Source organism: Pezoporus occidentalis, unplaced genomic scaffold, assembly GCF_034315485.1.
Source record: "Pezoporus occidentalis ecotype Australia unplaced genomic scaffold, CSIRO_AGI_Poc_V1 ctg40, whole genome shotgun sequence".
NCBI classification, from domain to species: Eukaryota; Metazoa; Chordata; class Aves; order Psittaciformes; family Psittacidae; genus Pezoporus; species Pezoporus occidentalis.
In genome coordinates, this window is record NW_026915725.1 from 1,810,530 (window position 1) to 1,824,063 (window position 13,534).

Genomic DNA, 13,534 nt, shown 5'->3' on the forward strand with positions numbered 1-13,534 from the left:
TGTGGATAACACACTGGAAGAGGTCTTGCACAGCTGCACCTCCTGCCTTCTTGGCATCAAGGTGGGAGATAACAGTCCAGTGAAAGACTGGGACAGTGACAGAGAGAAATTGAATATGCTTCAAATGCTTTCTGCATAGTCTCCCAGTACAAAATGTTTACTTGAAAAAGCAAATATACCAGTCTTTGCTCAGTATAGGTAGAAAATTTTAGAAAAAGACAAAACCATTTACAGCACAATGGATATTTTTCAGAATTTCCTATTTGAAACCATCATTTACAATATGTTTCAACAGACTCCAAGGAAAGTACATCTATCTGCTCAGCCACTGCAAACCAGTTCATGCTGAAGCCTTGCTGGAGGGAACTAACACCATGCCATACTTCACCATAAAAGGTTTGAAAACATGAAATAAGAAGTTGTATAAACTCCGAGCACTGTCTGTATCTGAAATAAGTAATTAAAAACTATGTTTTGGTTTACATGCTTTAATCATTGTAAAAGAGAACAAAAAAAGTTAATGCTCAGGGCAAGTAATTGGAAAAAGCAAAGCAGTTAAGAAATACTACAGTAAGCATTATCAATTCTCTCTTTTGTGTATGTATCATATATATATCCTTGATTTTATGATTTGTTTTCTACATACTACAGTTAAGAATTTAATAATTTAGCATAAAAGCTAGAGGAAAGAGGAGTACAAATACAGGACTAGTACTTACTCTTATATCTCCATTTACAGCTCTGGAAGTGTGATTAAATGCGTGTGCAGGATCTTTGTTGTAAACTTTAAGGAAAGATCGGTCTTGAATATTCCTGGAATCAAAAGAATCAGCAATGATAACAGATGAAAGTAGTTTTTTTATTAACTTTGTTGCCCAAAAGATTCAGGCAACAAAGAAAGAGTAGGTCTGCAGTGGACCTATAAGAAAAACCTAAATGCCATAACTTAGACACACACAAACAAACAAAAGCCTACTTTGATTCTCTTTCCCATGGGAAGTATCATTCTTATGCTACAACTCCACACCCATAAAAATTAGATACTGTTAAGTTTCTTTCAAGATCCTGCCATAGAGTGAAACACTTTGAAGACAACAGAGCTTCAACATTTACACAGCGCTCAAAAGGATTCAGTTAATATTTACATGTTTTATTGTGCACTCAGCCCACGTGAATTTTTGCTATTCTGAGAAGCAAAATATCAAAAGAAAAGCAGTCTTTCTAACTGCAGTTATTCTTGAGGCAATTCTAATTATCAGCTTGTTCACAAACCTGAAAAAAATGCACAAAAGCTAAAAATTCAGTAGCAAATAAATCCTTCCTCTAAACTTTATCTTTAATAAAGACAGGTCTTAAGGAAAAAAAAAAAGGAATTACAAAAACAAATAAACAAGCAAAAGTTTTAATGAAAGCTACCTCACAAATGGTTTAGATGGAAAGCCAGGAAATAGTATTTTTGTTTTATTAGGATCTAACACTTTGTCATTGATTAGCAAATTTTTCAGCTACTAGGAAATGGTTAGATGACAGTAGTTTTCTGGTTTGTTTCAAAACCTACCTTCCAATAATTTTACAGTTTAGACACTCGCACTGAGTCCTGCTGATTTCTTGTTCACATTTAATCAGTAGCAAATCCAATCTACACTCACTCACATCCTTTCAAAGCTATGATGCCTTTCATTTCCCAGTAGTGATCTCTAGAGAATTTACTTACACATGTGACTGAATTCCTTTCCTCCAGGTGCAGATACAAGTCTAGTGAACTGATCTTAATCACTGGGATTATCATTTAAAAATGAAGGAAAAGATTCTTGGGCAGGTCTAATTTCTTTCTTACAATGTCATATTACAATCAGTGATTGCTTTGAATGAGTAGCTAGTCAGAACTTGTGCTGCTGTGTAGATGTCAAGTAGTTATTAAATAAACCCCACAGCATAAGAGACAGATCAGTGCCTTCTGTTTAAGAACTGTAGGGCTGATGAGAAGTTTAGCATTTATGAGTGTTTTCTTGTAGACTGCATAGGAAAATAGCTACCTTGCGGCAAGTTCAAGTTCTTCAATTATTTATGGTAACACAAACTGTTTTCCATCTTGCAAACGTGACCCTTTCGCATTGAGACTTGCACTGGGATTCTCAGTTACCATTTTCTGTCTCAGACTTGGAAATACATTTCTTTCAATACAAAGCAAGCTCTCTCATCTTCAGTTCAAGAAGCAGTACATTATTCATTTAAATAAATTGTATCTGCTGTCTTTTCTGTCTGACAGCTATGAGATGGTACCCTCAACTAACTGAAGTTTGTTTTAAAAGCATTCTCCATAAATATTTCTTGTAGAAACATGACACTTTAAAGTAAAACATTGCTGCAAGGCAAAGCACCAAAATACCAGGCATTTGATCTCTGAGGTGAATTCTATTTCACCTCATGTTGCTATTCTAAGATAAACATTGCTGATAACAGGTATATATTACGGTACTTTTATTATTTCTATTATTTGCGTTACTGTAGCTCCCAGATATCCTTGGCATGTTCAAAAGCCTCATTGATCTGTGTGTGCTGCATAAACACGCCAGGAATACCACCTCTTCACCAGCTTACAAGGTGAATAGAAGACAAAAGAGACAACAGGATAGCTGCAGAAAGATAAGGGAACAAAAAGAAACGAGAAGCCCATAGTGTTTACAGCCAGAAGAGCAATAAACAGACTGTGGGACCACAGGCATGCTCTGAGTAGGCAGTGTAACACAGGGAGAGGGAAGGAGACCAATGTAGTGGCTTTGCAGATGTCTGTGGAGGACACCTTCCAAGTGTATTAGAGGGCTGCCCAAGAGAGAGCTTGAAGGCACTTGTTAGAAAATTAAAGACATCTACAATAAAAGTTGGCATTATTTGCCAAGTGGAAGCAGATGCTACTTGGTACTAAACAAGAAATGAAAAATGGTGTTGAAGAGGGCTTGGAGGAGCCTTCATAATGAAGACAAGTAGTTTATATTTAATGAGATGGAAAAGATACAGCCAGAGGACAAATGAAAAGAAAAAGCATGTGAAACAGTCTGCTTATGAAACTAGGAGAATCATCTTTGTTGCTTCATTTGAATGGGTGAGAGTGAACAAGATTACCTGTGTCAACTGCTCGGAAAAGACCATTATAGCAGTTGCTATTAAAAAGCTGATGAAGTTGCTGAGTGTTTTCTTCAGTATGTGGAAAGGAAAGGCTACACCATAGGGATGTTACAGAGAAAAAATCAGAAATCTACACTGGATGTAAAGACTTGAACCACTGTAAGAAAAGGACCGGGTTATGGGCTTAAGTAAAAAGATAGTGCTTTGTCCCCCGGGATTCAAAATATAAAAAAATAAAAGGAAAAGGACTGTGATGGCCTAATGAAGGAGAACATAAGCTAGGCTGAAACTAATCATCCATGAGACTATATTAAAGAGAAGACTAAGATATTAGTTTGGACAGAAGAGGTAGGATTCATGTCATCCAACTACAGACATTCACAGTTGCTGGGATTTCCCTAGTGAGAAGGGTAGCAGAACTGAAGAAGGGAATTTTGTTATGGAGGAAGTCAGCTGGGTCATGGGATTTCCTCTAGAAATGCTCTACAATACAGGCATAGGAACAGAGGAAGCAGATGTTGAGACTGAGCCAGGTCTGAGGTTGGCAGAGTGACGCCTGCAATGAGAGCAAGAGAAAAAAAGGTGGAGTGGTATTAAGATAATCAACAATCATATTCTTGGGGGCAGGGAGGAGATGAAGTCATAAACTGTTAGTCTGAAACTCAAGGGAAGATGGAAGGATAAAGTGAGACACAAGGAGCTGATGAGCCAGATGATGGTTGGCAACAATGCAATCTGGCAACAGAGAAATAGTAACCCTCATCTTGATTCAATCATTTGATCAGATCTTGTGAATAGACTGATGTATAAGAAACTTGAGTACCTGATGAATGATGATGATACAAAAGAATCAGATGGGTCTTAACATAGGTATTACAGTGGACAAACAGAGGTGTGGGGGTCTGCAAAGCAAGGAAGATAAAAACCAAAAACTGAAACAGGCTGGCTAATGACAAGACACTGGATAGGCAGCCTGAGGAGAGCAAGGCAGAGGTGAGAAAATGGAGTGCAGTACTGTTCAAAGACTGAGGAATGGGAGAATTGGAAGTGTCAAGGCTAGAAAAGCTCCAGCTTGCTCTTTTAACTACAAGAAATGGAGAAGCACCTCAGCCATAGGACCTCCAAGAGCAAACAAGGCAGCAGTGGACAGTACACTTCTCTTACTTTCACATCATTTTTTTGCACTAGTGGAAGATTGGGAGAGATGAAACACCTTTTCTGCTTTTTCCTTCATCTTATGCTCCTCTGTTCAATTCTTTTTAACATGTAACTTCTTATGAAAAGGATGGCACAAAGGACTAGCATATTTTCTTGTACAGATTTATAGAGTGCAACGTGTCTGAGGTGTGCCTGAGAGCTTTGCTGCTGCATAACTTAGGACTTTCTAGGGACTCTGAGAACTTGGTCCTTCTGCTCATAGAGCACAGACATCAGGACTGACAGAACCTGGCTAAATAAGCTGCTGCACTCACACAGAATAAAGGATAGAAATTTGCTCCCAGATGTTAGTCAGATGATTTACTGACCAAGCTCTAAATTCGTGAAGGGAAGTGACTGCATTACTTGCTGCATCCTGACATAAAACAGGAAGGTGGTGGGGCTGCTGCAGCAGGGGTCACCAGTGCCACACACCTTTGGCAGTGCTAGATGATGCATAGTTGGCACTCTTGTGAGGATATTGGTGACATTCATGTTTGCAGCTTCAGGCTCACAAGGATCAGGCTTTGCACTACCAGTAAAGAAAAAGAACAGGTTTTCTGTAATTGCTTATTTTTTGTTCCATATTTTAAATATTTATGTCTCAGTTAGAATTCAATAAAATATTAAATATGTGAACCTGTTTATACTATAAGAATATTTGAACAAGGTACTCCATTTATCAATGTCTTGTGCAACAGATACTGCACCTACAGCTGACGGCAGTGTCAGACCAGACCTCCCGTATTACTCAGATACCACTGAACATGCCTTTATGTGTCAGGCCACTCTCTGTCAGATACTTATCAACTCCACTCCTTTTTATTCTGTTAAGTGCACTACAGAAAAACCCACCCCAACCCCAACAGCTGTAATTCTTTGTCTACTTACCTCACATCACACAGTTCATAGTATATGTTTCTGCTCTCATCCTTGATGTAAATGGCCACACTGGGTGATTCCAGCATTTTCATCGATAGCTGCTGGGGGAAGGCACTTACAAAAAGGGCACGAATTGTATCTGTGCTTGTGATCTCATTCGGCATCCTTAACTGCTTTGTTTCATCTCCATACTGAAGATATAAAACACCTACAAGCAAAATATGATAGCACGTTACATATTCTTAAGTGCACAGTAATGATCTGGGTTTCAAAGTCCATGTGAAACACTGACCAATCTCATGAGAAGAGAAAAATCAGCTCACATTCTTTACTCATAAATCACATACAACATTTTCCTTTTCAATACACTATTGGCATAGAGCACAGAACAGTGATATGGCTGTACCTTGATAAATATGCTTGCCCAGTACTGCACTTTGCTGAGAAGCCTGTTCTTCAGTTAGATAAATCTGAAGTTTACCCTAATAAGACTAAGGGAGAATCCCAAATACACCAAGTCTGCTCTGCAGTAGAAAGTGTTAGTAAATCACAAGGTACTTTTTTTTAAAGCAGCTGAGGAAGAATTTTATTCTCTTATAGCAACCAGTTTTGTTTAAACATGAATTGTATATTTTAGCCTAACACCCAACAACACCCCCACTATAGCATGAGGAATTTTATATTCACAATTCAATATGCATTATCTCTGAAAGCACATTGTGCTCTTTCTGGGCCATCTCAGGTGTCTCTGTACCGCACTGCATTGTGCCAGGAAGAAAGGCCTTCACTCTCTTGCCATCCATAAGAGTTGCAGCAGGTATAGCTTCTACAGTGGTGTAAAAAAACAATGAAATGGCAGATCACAGAATCACAGGGTGGCTGAGGGTGGAAGGTAGCTCTGGAGGTCATCTGGTCCAAGCTTCCCACTCCAGCAGGGCCACTGACAGCCACTTGCCCAGGACTGTATCCAGACAGTTTCTGAGTACCTCCAAGGAAGGATACCCCACAACCTCTCTGGGAAACCTGTGCTAGTGCTTGGTCATTCTCACAGTGAAGAAGTGTTTCTGAATGCTGAGAGGAAACCTCACATATTCCAGCTGGCTCTCACTGCCTTTGGTCCTGTCTCAGGGCACCACTGAAAAGAGCCAGTCTTCTTTGCACCCTCCCTTCAGATGCTTTCATACATTGATTGAGCCTTCCCCTGAGCCTTCTTTTCTTTAGGTTGAACCATCCCTGCTCTCTCAGCTTCTCCTCTTAGCTGTGATATTTCAACCAAGTTAATCATCCTTGTGGCCCTTCAGTGGACTCTCTTGTATGTCCATGTCTCTCTTTTACCAAGAAGCCCAGAACTGGACACGGCACTCCAAGTGTGGCCTCACCAGTGCTGAGTAGAGGGGAAGGATCACCTCCCTCAACCTGCTGGCAAAACTTTGTCTAATGTAGCCAAGGATACCACTGGCCTTTGCTGAAATGGCGCACCAGGATCCCTAAATTCCTTTCTGCCAAGCTGCTTTCCAAATTCATTGCCCTCAGTATACGTTGGTGCACCCACTTTGCAGACATTTAGCAGCCCAGAATGAGATGGAAGAGAAAATATGTAGAAAAGACAGTAAAAATACTACTGAAGTTTGTATTTCCACCAGCTGTCTGAGAGGTACAACCAGAGACAAATGGCTCAAGAGCTATCTAGCCATTGGAAAGCATTTGGAAAAGGAAAACAATATCAGAATTAGTTATTACAGAAACATCTACACTGAATTCTGGCAGTTTTATCCCACCCTGAACTGGATGTTGAATGTGGCTAGTCACACAATGGTAGAAGGACAGCACTCAGGCTAAACTGCTGAAGCCTTTATTACATTTTCAGGCGCTGCCATGCCTTTGCATCTACCAATAACCAACAATGGTAAGCTAAAATTAGGCACAATATTTTACGTATGCACCATATGTTCCCTAAGGGTCAGGGAGCCCTAACCCTCCCTTCCAATACAAACAGGAGGTTTGAGAACAAAAGGGTCATCACCAAATCTCAATAAATCACAAAACTTTGATGGTAAGTCAGTGATTCTTGCTTGAAAGTCATCAGCAATGGCATGGGCAGTTCACGCTGCTGAGATACAAACACTGAGCAAAAGCGACAGGAAAAGCTAAGGTCCTAGAATATAAAGGCATTTAATGAAAATAAGGCATTTTAATCTAAAATGAGCCCTCTTTCTCCTTAGACACAAGTATTTTTGCCCCTGTGTTATCCATAATTGCTGGAGAGGAATGAGCCCTACGTCGTCAGATGTTCCTACAATCAGTGGGTAGATAATTGTGCTTGTGTTTAGGGAAGGAAGATGTTAATTTTTCTGAATAGTAAACAGACGACTTAACATTACCTAACTATTATTTGTTATTAGGCTGCTTTTATAAAATGGAGCTGTCAACATCATTTCTCTACTATTATCAAGAGCTGAGAGCTCTTCTTTTGTTAAGACTGCAATCAGACCTTTAATGAATTCTACTCCAAACTCCCATTTTATTTTGGCTGGAAAAATTGTTTCAGACCAAAAAGTAACCAGTTTTCTTTCAGAGACTGAGGAGAATTTTCCTACAAATTTTATTTTTAATGCCATTATTTAATGAGTTCCAACTATTTTCCTTTTTTAAAAAAAAAATTGACATCCTTTATTTCTTCTGGGTAAAATTGGCTTTTCAGTGCTCATTCAAATATTCTATGCAGCTGAATATTCATTAGAATTCAGAAACTAACTACATTCGTAAAAAAAACCTAAGCAAGCATAGATTATGGGACATGTACCTGCCCATGACAGGTGAGTTGGAACTAGATGATCTTAAGGTCCTTTCGAACCCTGATTATTCTATGATTCTATGTTTTTAAATGATTGCACTTATTTCACTGTTCCAAGATGTGCAAAACCATGTTCATTTTTTACGATAGCTTTCAGTTCCTAGGAAGAACATATGGAACCTTCCATATATTGGCATTTGAAACTTTTTGGGGTTAAATGGCAAAAAATGATTTTTTGGCTAAAATTACAGACTTTGAATATCAGCTTTACAGTTGTGCATGACTCTTTTCTGCCCAGTTTAAAAATTAGTGCAGAATGCAGAAAATGCACTTTTTGCATTTCAGGCCACTAAAACCATGCTGAATATTGAGCTACTGAAACCATTAATAAAAAGGAAATAGTAGAGTTGAAAAATGTTCCTTATACAGAAGTCTAAATCTTTTCAGGACAGTTTTGACTCTGCCTGTCCTCCAGTACTTCCACAAAATATTGATCCAAAACAAAATTACAGTTGTCTTTAGGTATTGAATTTTTGAAGCAAATATTCATGTTATCCAAAAAGATCATGCCTTAAAATAGACAGCTTTAACATAGAACTCAGAGAAATATTTTGGCCACAGTCTCACTGTAGAGGAAAAAGACATTTTCAAAGACATAATAAATTCTTTTTTCCTTACACTCCCTTAAATCACATGCCCTTAAAAAATACTACTGCCTTTTCTCTTGAGTTGTTTGATCTGTATCATGATATAGCAATGCTTCAGGGCATTTCCTATTTGACAAAACTAACTGCTCTCTTCTAAAAATCCTGTTTCAGCATGACAGAATAAAGAGACTCAAAATCCATTATTTTAAGTCATTGACATTATTTTTCTCCCACACACTGCCTGGTTGAAACTCTGAACACCAGCAATACCCACAGGCCCAGCTTCATGGAAGCTGCTGAAGCTCTGAGGTTTGTTTTACCTTCAGCTGAAAAATTACTCCCATGGAGAATTAAAGCAAGAAGAAATAGAATATAACTCAGGCATAGCTTTTGTAAGGGCACAGTATATATTCCAGCAATGCTGCTGGAAAGAAAGTTATGCACAATGGATGTTAGTATCTCCAAGCACCCTGAAGTCCCTCTTTCACTTATGCTTCTGTTACAATGGATTTACCTGAAACACGAAGATTTTCCCAAGTTTTATAAACCAAAAAGCACATACGCCTGCAAAATGCCCTGCTGCCCTTGGAGGACAGATACAAAGATCAGTGTGAACAGGGAAACTACACCATGTGAATGTTTTGAAAGCACAAGTCAGACAACACTGTGGCCACCACTTCTAGCTGCTCCTAGGTAATCCCAGCCCTGGCCTTTCTGACAGCTACAAGGCAAACTGCAGTGTTAAAAGACTTCCCCTTCATCATAGTGGTGTAACTTAGCTTCAGAAATAGCTCTGGAATTTCTGATTATTCTTCACCCATTGGCAACAGGTCATGGTATTAAATACAGGCCACAGCAGAAAACACTTACATATAAGCCAGGCCTTAGAAAATTAAACCTCTTTACAAATTGCTTCACAGCATTCCTGTCAGCAGAAAGGTTTGTTTTATAGTAGGGGAAATTAAACACCCGAGAGGTGAAAGGACATGTTCAAAGAAAGGTTTACAAGCATAAACCCCAGATCTGATGATGGTCATACGAACACACCACATGATCACACTTTTCTTCCCTGCATATAAAGCTCTTTCAAACCCAAAAGGCTTTCTGCTCCCCTTTTACCAAGGGCCAGTGACAGAAGGACTTAGAAAATATTTTGTCATTTCTCTCAGGGATGGTCTACGTGAAATGAAATGCAGTGCAATGAAAGATGCACCGTTAACCTGACTTACATAGGCGATGCCTCCTGCACAAGCTGAACACACCAGTGCTAGGTTTAGAGGGTGCCCAGAGCAGCCATCCTGCACTTTTAGTCCAGCCAACACAGCTTTGAGGACTGCCTATGCTGCTACTGCAGCTCACACAGATGCATCAGATGCATCGCAAGCTGCTCAGCTCAGATACTGCCACTGGGCTGTAAAACATACTTAGCAGTCAAGGATGTGCCCAAATGGTGTAACAGTGAACCATATGTGAACTCACGGGGTCAAGGCTGGCTTTAAAGCAAGGAGCTACAGAGCCAAAATGGCTCAGCACTGTACCCATACAGGTAAGATCATAACTCTTTAATCACAACTGGTAAACGTTTTTTCCTTATAGCAAAAGCTAATGTTACACAGGTGGCATGACACCACCCAGCTCGTATCTCTCAGCACCTCTGTCTAATACATGGTACTGACCTAACCCTGACTAAGCACTGTGTTATCATGGTTATATTGCTAACAATGACCTCAGTGCTGGGGAGCTTAGATGCTTAGAAGAGCTTTAATCACAACTTGCTTTTATGTACAGAACATGAATTACCCTGGTTGTTTAAGAGAGAAAAATATGGAGCACACAACAGTAAAGAAAAGCTAAATATGTGATAAATCAATAATAAGTTAACAAACATGACTTAGTCACCTCCTGTGACCTTTACAAACATCAGTCAATCCTCTCACACAATGAAGTTCAAAAGGAAAAATACTGGTACTCACAAATTCTCTCATAATTTTTTTCTCAAGAATGAAGAAGAGAAAACTGAGGCAGAGGAGTTAAATAACTCCTCAATATTATAAAATAAAATACAGTCCAAGCTTAAACTGGAGTTCATGATTTTCTTTCCTGTGAAGCTACAGGACACTCCCTGCACAGGCAAGACATCTTACAAATTTTTGAACTGACAAACCTTATTAAGATTTGACAACACTTTCATCCATGGGCTCCTATCTGAAGAAAAGTATTAACCTATGATAATATCTGTATTTGGCTGATGTTGGATGCTTGAGTGCTGCAGCACTGAAACCTTCCCATAGAACCAGAAATCACTGGTGTCATCAAGGCACTGCTACTCTCTTCCAACATAGCTACTCTATGTACCCTCTGGAAATTTCATGTCCAATTTGAAAATTTCAGGTAATTAATAAAGCTGGTTGAACTACAGCAACCAAAACCTGGATGCATTGGAAGCTCTGGAATTTCTTTAAATCAAAGGTGGAAAGCTAGGTATAGCTAAAATGGGGTGGGGAGAGAGGAATATGTACAGGAGACCTTCAGATCATGTTGGGTTAACATAAAAAAAAGTATACTAGGAATTAGTACAGGATATATAAGGGATGGAAAATTAGATAAACTAGCAAAGAAAGCTGTTATCTTAAGGTGAAGAAATACAGAGTACCTGGTGAGGAAACGAAGTCAGAGCTGCCTAAAATCAAGTTGATCTACGTTTTGTAAATTAGATAATACAACATTGAGTCAGAGGTTGCCAAAATTGTCATTAGACTTGTTTCACTCTTTACCTAACCATCAGTTAACTGTATCTTTTGGAGATGATGGACAATATTTGTCTTTTCATGCTGGTTTAGCTTGATCTTCTACTATATGTCCATTGAGCAACCAGCTCTATCTGCATTTTCCCTCACACTGAGGTCAGCAGCAATGCTAGCAAGCAAAAGTGAAAAAATGCCCCCTTGTTTCTTCCTCATATTTACATTGAATCATTAGTTGAGACTTGCATCAGTTTCAAAAACTAAGGATAATTTTTAAAATCTTGATAGCTATTTTGTTGGAATATTTAAGGGTAATCCAGAGGAGATCACAATAAAAACTGCCAAGAATTTCCACAAAATCCTGTTTACAAATTTACTTTAAAAAACCAAAACAAACAACAAACTATTTGACAAAAGTGTAATATATTAAATTGTAAGGATGGCATAGGGTCATATTGTTCCTCCCCCCAGCCATCAGATAAAGGGATAACACATAGGTGATATCCTTATCACCAAATCCTGCAAAAGTTATGCAGACATAAGTTTATTACAGTGACAGCTCTTGCAGTGTGGAAGAAATTCCTCAATATGAATTTCTTACTTTACACATGCTCAAGACTTGACTCTCCTATTTCACCACATGCATTTTCAACTAGTCTGAGGTCATTGTCATGATCCTTGTGGTATTTCTAGCCTGAAGCTCTCATACTAGCTTCCATTAGCTACTCCTTGCTGATAATCTGTCCTCCACATTCAGAAAATGTCTATAAATATCCTTAGCTATCTTAAAGCACCAAGAGAATAAAAAAGTAGATCTTGTAATGAAATAAAAACAATTACTTATTTTATATATCCAGAATAGCCTGAAGAATTTTACTCAAGGTATTGTTTGAGAACAATTTCAGTAAGAGCAGGAACTGTTTCATTTAGTCCAGTACTATTTCTTACTGCTATTTTGTCCTTTTCTGCTATTTATAGCAACTTGCTAATTCTGCAACAGATTTATTACCTAATGAGAAAAAACACATGAAAAATTCAGTAATCACATAAAATTTCTACAAAAGCATATAAGAAATAAAGATTTTTAACCGCCACTCAAATGCCAGCACTTTTTTTACAAACTTACACATTCAAATGGCTAAGAAGAAAAATCAAAACCAAAAGCAGAATTGATAATTGACAAAGAAAAACTGGTATTTGTCCTATTTGATTGCAGATAAAGCCTGTGAAATAACCTATTGCTAAACCCCAGCTTTGTCCATACACCTAAGTCAGCAAGTCCATCACATGTAGACAGTTACTTCCATCATCTGAGTCTGAGGGAACATTTCAGTTTAACCTAGTTCCCCAGATGGAAAACAGTGTTCTGGCAGGGTGGCTGTTGGACAGTAATTGCATAAAAACCCTTGGTCTTGCCAGAGTAGCCCAACTGACCAGCAAGATGACTTTTTCATATCCCTAACTGACAAAACAATGTCAGTAAATGTGGAAGAACACAAAAATCCTATGATACTCTATGACAAAATATAAAAAAGACAACTGAACTGTTCAGTGAGATGAACTAGAAATTTCATGAGCCAGAGCTGCTTTTCAGACAGAGGCCCCACAGGCTCTGCCATGATGCATTTACTCTGGTTTGCATTCACCAATTTACCTTGTTGTCAGACCCTAAGTCTTCAAAGCTGCTCCAAAGCCAGTCTGTCCATGCTGAAGGCCTGCATTTGCCTCTGTGGAGCTTCATGAAGTTCCCACTAACCCATTCATTCCCCTGGCTCACTGGGGTCCCAGTGAATGGCCATCTGACCCTCCAGCGTATTGAAAGCTCTCCCAGTCTAGCATCAGACTTGCCTCTGCTGACGGTTCATTCAATCCCAACAGCCATGTTGCTGATGCCAAAAATTACTGGCCCCTAAGGAAGAAAAACAGCTGAAAAGCAGCTGCCAGTTAGACTTCAAAGCATTAAGCCCTACTCACCTTGAAGGCTACTGGTATCAACCCTACGTGGCTACAAGGAGACTATGAGAGACATGCGGAATTGCCCTTATACCCACAGGTGGGCTATTCATCACAGAAGGTAACTGGGTAGAAGCAATGCTACAGAGTACCTGCCTTTTATGAAACACTTGAGTAGTTAAAAAACTATT

The 13,534-nt window shown here is 38.9% G+C and overlaps 1 protein-coding gene across 22 annotated transcripts in view; it reads right to left on the minus strand.

The window, feature by feature from the left end:
- The window catches only part of KIAA1217 (KIAA1217 ortholog), a 372,954-nt gene that overhangs the window by 75,904 nt on the left and 283,516 nt on the right, over window positions 1-13,534 (minus strand). For all 22 annotated transcript variants that reach the window (XM_062633607.1, XM_062633605.1, XM_062633609.1 and 19 more), the window contains 2 exons: window positions 5,215-5,413; window positions 720-813 (listed from right to left, as the gene is read on the minus strand). In XM_062633607.1, coding sequence (XP_062489591.1) covers window positions 720-813; window positions 5,215-5,413 — 293 coding nt within the window. The remainder of the gene's footprint in view (window positions 1-719; window positions 814-5,214; window positions 5,414-13,534) is intronic.